The following is a 7,162-nucleotide window of genomic DNA, read 5'->3' as shown; positions in this document are numbered from 1 at the left end:
TGACAAGTAGAAGCCTCCAAAGGGTTTAAAATGCCAAGGTAGTTTCCTTGAAACATTCATTGCAAAAGGCTAATGAAAATTAAAGATGGAAGAGGTATGCAAACAAAAGACGGTAAGGCTGCTGTAGCTCCTCCCACTCCCCTCTTTGCTCTTTGGGGTCTCACTGTAGTGTGGAATGTTCTCCACTGTGAAAAGACTACACAGCTATGAGCAGAAGTCGGCCATCTTAACAGCCTTACAGACACCCCCATATGTACCTGCAAAGGAGGAGCTCCACACGAACCCTGCCCAGAGGTGATGAAACTGAAGGTTTCTCTGGCAAAGTGCTACATTATTCCCTTCAGTGGTTAAGTGATTCCTGGTAAATCCCGGGGCCAGCAGATTGGGTCCTGCAAACACTGGCAGAAGCCAGCAAAGGGTGGAAACTCTGAGCAGTGTCCACTCCTTCCAAATCTCTGTCCACAATGCCTGGTGCAGAGAAGTGAACAGAATTTCCCATAGATCCACCCTTTCCAAACCCACCCCCATTGCTTGTGGGTCCTTCCTCTCCCAGAGACAACCATTGCCTCCTCACTGGTGTCATCCTGTGTCACTGCTCTTAGCTTCAGCCTGCCTGGGATGTGCCGCTTGCCTGTTTCTTCATTTGGCTTCACAGCAGGTGACTGGATCTGGGGAGGGTAACATCCTTAGCACCCTCTCTGGGGGCCCATCTTACACACAAGGGGTGTGATTCCATATGCCAGAAATACTTGAAACTCTGCACCCAAAGTAAGCATGTTGAGGCTCATGTCCTTGTATAGGCTGGATCGACCCACAGAAATCGGAGTCTTTGTTAGGCTGAAGGCAGCTGTTCTGACAAATCTTTTTTTGTTGTTGTTGTTTTTGTTTTTGACTTTGTCTTGCTGGTTTATTCCAGACCCTACCAGAAGGAAGACAACTGAAAACAGTTATTCCACTGGGACACAGGATGCCAGCTCTCCAGTGACAGACACCACTCCCTCTCCAGGTAAACCTACTGTGTGCCAGAGTCTAGGACCAATAATCTGGACCCATAACTTGTAAAATGGATTTGGGAAGAAACCCAGGAGCAGAGAAATGCACGCATATTACCCAGCCACGAGTCATTTCGGTACCAGATGCACTCCTACCAACATAGTGTCTCGCTTGTGACCCCGAAATGCAGGAAAAGTAGGAGCTAGTGAGACGGAACTGTGGCTGAGTTAGAGATCTGGATTTCATTACCTAGCAATATTATTCCCATAGGAAAGGCTTCTTACATGAGTGACAGGAAAAGGAGTTCTGTGTGTGGCAACCAGAATGTTGTCAGCTTCTCGGTTGTAGGACGTGGTCTTTGTGGAACTTGGAGTTCACCAGCGATAACCCTTCTGCCACCACCCCGTCCAGCCAAGTATCATAATGGTATTATGCAACTAATTAATAACTTAATGAATAAGTAGAAAAATTTTATTTTCAGTCACATAGGACCTAGGACAACAGCTTTAAAATATAAAGTCATATCTAAAAGAATTACAAAATTGATACAAAAATTTTTAAGACCTTATGTTTCATGATTTACCTTATTTCATGATAAAACCATAGCACGCAGGTCCATAAAATCCAAACCTGAGTCAATGCAAGACTTTTTGCCTGTAAAAATCTATTTAGTGTTCTAAGAGAACTTTAAAAATTCACTGTTTTTTCATCACTCACAAAATTCACTTAATAAAGAACTGCACCCAGAGTATTTGGTGTTCCTAAGTTCAGGAGTCCCGGCCCGAAAGGGTCACCTTAGGAACTGTCCTGACAAATGTGGACAGAAATAGACACGCAGCTCTGGGGTCCATTCAGAGCTCTGCTGTCCCTTCACCCACCCCCACACTTCTGCTTGTTCTGGAAAAGGGCTTATACAGGATTGGCCTTAGGAAAGCAAAGTCCTTCTTGGAGGAACCTGCATTCTTCCTCTGTCCTCAAAGTGATCCTCCTCTCATGTCTTTGAAATGTAAACACAGCCCACAATGCTTGGGGCTGAGGGAAATAAGGCAGAATCCTTTTTAAAGTACAAACTGCTAAAGACCTTCTGTCTCTGTCAGTGTCCTTCATAATTCAGGGAACACATGCAAATCTGAACATTTTCTCCATAAACCTCAATGACTTTGCAGAGACCTGTGTGTCCACAAATACACCCCGTCAGAGTGAAATATTTTTCTCTCTGGAGGTATTATCCAAATGAATTTGCAAAGAGCTCCATTTCTTTGGTTTAAAGACAAACACATGTAAGGATTGGGCATTCTAAACCTATCAGAGGGGCGCCTGGGTGGCTCAATCGGCTGAGCATCCAGCTTCAGCTCAGGTCATGATCTCACAGTTCGTTGGTTTGAGCCCTGCATCGGGCTCTGTGCTGACAGTGCAGGGCCGGCATCGGATATTCTGTCTCTCTCTCTCTCTGCCCCTTCCTTGCTCATGCTCTCACTCTCTCTCTCTCAAAAATAAATAAACATTAAAAAAAGTAAGCTGCTACAGGGACTCCTGGGTGGCTTAGTCAGTTAAGCGTCTGACTCTTGATTTAGACTTAGGTCAAGATCTCAAAATTCATGAGATAGCTCCTCCCTTGGGCTCTGAACTGACAGTGTGGAGCCTGCTTGCAATTCTTTCCCTCCTTGTCTCTCGGCCCCTCCCTTGCTAGTGCTTTCTCTCTCTCAAAAGTAAAGAAAGAATATTTAAAAAATAACGACTATAACAAAAAGTAAGCTGGTGTAGTATTAAAGTTTGGTTTTCTCTCTGTCAAAAGTACAAAGGTTTTTTTGTTTTGTTTTGTTTTGTTAATTTTTTGTTTGTTTGCTTTCTTTGGAGATTTGGTCTGCTTAAGTCTCTTTGGCCTGGAACATTCCAAAGAATTTGCTGAACTAATTAGGCTTATATGATATGTTAAATTACATGGGAAGGATTGTCAAATAAAAATTCAGACTAAATTTTCTTTATATTGTATTTATAAGATTGTGGCATGTGTAGCTAAAGTCCATTGTGGTTCTCCAAAAAATGTCCCTCATCTTGAGATTTTGCTGTCCTGATGTTCTTGTACGAGGCCACCAGTCTGCTTTTGAATCAGAGAAATTAAGATGGGTAAACCATAGAGAGTCATGGCTAGGGGAAAACTCAAGATGGTTCCTTGGGTCTTACTGACTCCTCGATTTTCTTGGTTTTTTTTTTTTTTTTGTTCTTTTACCCACTGTGCTGCCCTTAAGATGATTCAGATTATAAATAGACATCAGTGAGAAGAACTTCTATAAAAGCACAAAATGGTTTATCATCAATGTCTAACCTGTCAGATCCATAATTCTGGAAAAACTGTTTTGTCTCCAGAGGCTTCAGACCTCCTCCCTTGGGACCCTTTGAATACCTGCAGCCAGACTTCATGCCACTGTACTCAGTGTGGGCTGTCAACATGCCCCTGTTATTTGTTGTTTGTGCATTTTTGGATGCGTTGAAGCCTTTCCCTGCCAAGAGGGCTGATGCCTTTACTGTGGCAAAGACACAAGATAGAGGGTTTCCCCCTTAGGGCACATCCTAGGTGATCACAAGGGACCACGGCTCCTCTCCACTGGGTGAATCATAGGAGCTTGAAGGAAAACCTTGCACATTTCTTGGCATTCTCTCAGTGTTCCACCTTCTGCCGATCCTTGTGTCTTGTGCTAGTCTGCAGCTAGTGTGTGCCTCAATGTCTTATGCTCAAGCCTGTCATGAAAAGGTTACAAAAAGCTTCTTAGATCACAGTAAAATGGGTCCTGTTGGTGACAGTTTACAGCCTGGTGATTAGGTATTTTAGACACGTCATCAGAGGAAGACAGCCCTCTAACCCCCAGCAGAAGAGAGACCTTACTGAGTGCTCCTGCTGTAAAACTAAAGGTATTGAGGCTCTGGTGAACATCACACAGCTAGTCCCCACCTGCCACCAGGTCCTGCAGACACTGGACATTTCTGAGTCAAAGGGACAGAAAATGAAGTAGCTGACATGCAGATAGAGTGATTCTCCCTAAGACAGTGGCACGAGATCTCACCTTTAGCCAAATGTGAAATGTTTTCTCCTTTTCTTTCCCTTTACCCTGGCAATGGCCTGAAAGATAACTCGCTCATCTGTATCCCCCAAATCATACCCAAGGGGGTTAAACCCTGGAATTTAGGACAACCTTCTATTTCAGACTAGGTGTAAATGTAACCCTGGACCTAACTTTACTCAAGCTACCTAATGTATTTCATTGGTTGACTCACTTCACTTTACACCTTGAGTTAATAGTGACCTACCTGGAAGCTTCCAGGCCCTACTTCCCTGATTAGGGATCAGTGTAAAGGAAGTTTGATCAAGACCTTCTCTTTCATTCTGAAAATTGTTGCAGAATCTCTTGCTAAAACAATGGCTGCCCAACAAAAATCCTTAGACTCTGGCAAAAGTACTTCCTGAAAATAAGGTAGCCTTCGATGGTCTCTTAGCTGAGCAAGGCTGGGTCTGTGCTGTAGTCAACACCACCTGCTCTATCTGGATTAACACTTCGGGGGAAGTTAAAACTCAGCAACATCTGATCACTGAGCAGCCCCTAGGCTAAAAAGAGTTACTTGATTTTAATTACTTTTAGTCTTGGGAACCATCCCTTCAAACTGTACTCCAAACATGGGGAATTAGGCTGTTTATTGAAATCACAGTAAGCTGCCTGATGCCTTGTGTTCTCTCAAAAGCTATAAATGCAAGTTCAGAGCCGGTAACCTGCAAACAAATGATCTCTCCAAGACCAGAACTTCAAAAAAAGGAAAGGAGAGAACAGAATGCCCAAGCTGAAGTGGTAATCTGTGAACATCACAGGGTTAAAAGCCAAAAGGTCAAGGCCTATGAATATCACAAGAGCAGCAACACAAACTGTGAGAACTTCAGAGAGGTTGCTGAGTGGTGTTAATGCCTTCAGTTAAGCTGAGAGTGTGATCAGAAGGCAGGGTTGTTGAAAAGAAAACCACAGGCTTAAAATGGCCTCACTCAGCTTAAGCCCCCAAACCAGTAAACCAAGACTTCATACCTGCCCAACTGCAGCTTCAATACCCAGAACTGTAACCTTTAATCATTGAGCCTGGGCATTTCCTGGTCCCCACTAGAGAGTTTACTGATCGAGCCCCTCTCTGGTCCTCTTGCCTAAAATAGTGTTCTTCGCTCATAAATTTTTTCATTCCCCTTCTATGTTTAAAAATCTCACACTTCTGGATCCCTTTGGAGCCCTCCTCTACTTGCTAGCTGGGATGCTGCTGATTCATGAACAAATCAATTGATACGGCCAATCAGATCTTTGAAATTTACTCAGATGAATTTTTGTTATTTCGCAAATTCTTAGTTTGTTCAGTGATCAAATTAGGGTCAAGCATTTACTTCTGCTTTCACCTGGGCTGTGATGGGAGCCCATGAAATCATGTCAGTGAAGGTGCTTGCTTTTCAAAGCATAATACAGATGAATTTTTTCATAATGTAACTTTATATTTATATCCTTTCCTAAAAGTAAGTAATATGACACAGACAGCCCTAATTTTTTTTTATTTCTGTAGCTAAGAAACAGGAAGCAAATGAGGAAAGTATAAATTTAATGTAACCACTGGGCTGAAATATCCTCAAATTTTTAAATTTCTAGTGATCAGAGAAAAGTTAAAGGTATAGTAAGTTGCATAGTGACATTACTGATAAGGGAGAAGTTCCTGTTTAAATGTGTCTTATTGGCACTTATTCTGAAACGAAGGTCTCCCAAGGTCTTCTCACAGCAACAAAGCTAATGGGGTGTTTCTACTAACGCAAGTCTACAACAGATTTCTAGTGCTGTTTCTTGGAAGTTTTTGGTTTGTTGATTTTATTTTTGATAAAAGCTTATATACATGTATCTATCTATATGATACATATACATGAAAGAACAAAACCATGAAGTGATTCCAAAGGCAGATAAAACTCAATTTGTCCATGTTTTCAACCAATTATGATTGAGAAATAGCACCTAGGATACACACACATTTTATTATGAAAATTGTTACCCAAATGACTTTATGTCAACCGATGCATGATGATAAGAGATTTTTACTTACCTTTTTTAAGTTTTTATTTTAATTCCAGTTAGTTAACATATAGTGCTATACTAGTTTAAGGTGCACAATATGATGAATAAAGTCATATGTGTGGGAAAGAAAGAGACATTTAAAAGACTTTAAATCAGCTTTTGAGGATCTTGTAACATTTAACATATTTATACTAACATTTTCCTTTTTGAGATTTACCCCAAAGCCTATACCTCAAACTCATTTTTAAATAGTGCCCTAAACTAAGATCGTGTGTAGTACATAAAATTGAACACCAGAATAGAAAAAGGATAAACTAAAATTATCTTGCACCTCTTTTCCTGCATGTAATTGCCAATGATGTTATTAAGAAATTTTGTCTTTGCAAGTGTGTTGTGGTTTTTAAAATTTTTTTATGTTTATTTATTTTTGAGAGAGAGAGAGACAGAGTGTGAGTAGGGGAGGGGCAGAGAGAGAGGGGGAGACACAGAATCCCAAGAAGACTATAGACTCTGAGCTGTAAGCACAGAGCCTGACTCTGGGCTTGAACCCATGAACCATAAGATCATGACCTGAATGCAAGTTGGACGCTTGAGGGACTGAGTCACACAGGCACCCCTGTTGTGCTTAAAAAAAAAAATTTGTAGGTAAATACAACTCTCTCCTCAAATTTTATATCTTCAGACAGCTATTAGTGTGACTTGACCTATCATTCTATCTTTGCGAAGAATTGCACCGAGATGTGGAGCCTTTGTAATAAAAAGTTCTTCCACTGAGAATGATTCAGATATCTGAAAAAAATTGCGTCTGAGAGTCCACAATGGTGTAGTTTTGTTCTGTTTCTATGGATTGTTTTACAAAATACTTTCCACATGCTGCAGTTCATCTAATGCCCAACAACTGTCCTTTGAGTGCCAGCTCTGCCAGTCACTGGTATGACTCTCCATAAGTTATTTAAACTCTCTAAACCTTCCTTCCTTGTGTGTAATATGGAGCTCTCCAAATATAGCTCAGGTCAGTGTTGCTGGGGGATCAGATGAGATAATGCACGTGAACCTTTCACGTCAGTGCCTGGCACAGTAATAATCAC

At 41.5% G+C, this 7,162-nt stretch overlaps 1 gene segment (V, D, J or C); it reads left to right on the top strand.

Annotated features, from left to right (window-relative positions):
- The window catches only part of LOC115275050, a gene marked incomplete at its 5' end in the record, with an annotated part of 19,484 nt that overhangs the window by 10,565 nt on the left and 1,757 nt on the right, over positions 1-7,162 (top strand). Inside the window, 1 exon segment of the C gene segment in view lies at positions 917-1,006. Coding sequence covers positions 917-1,006 — 90 coding nt within the window.

Source organism: Suricata suricatta, chromosome 2 (genome assembly GCF_006229205.1).
Source record: "Suricata suricatta isolate VVHF042 chromosome 2, meerkat_22Aug2017_6uvM2_HiC, whole genome shotgun sequence".
NCBI lineage: Eukaryota > Metazoa > Chordata > Mammalia > Carnivora > Herpestidae > Suricata > Suricata suricatta.
This window is presented reverse-complemented; position numbering and strand designations above follow the sequence as displayed.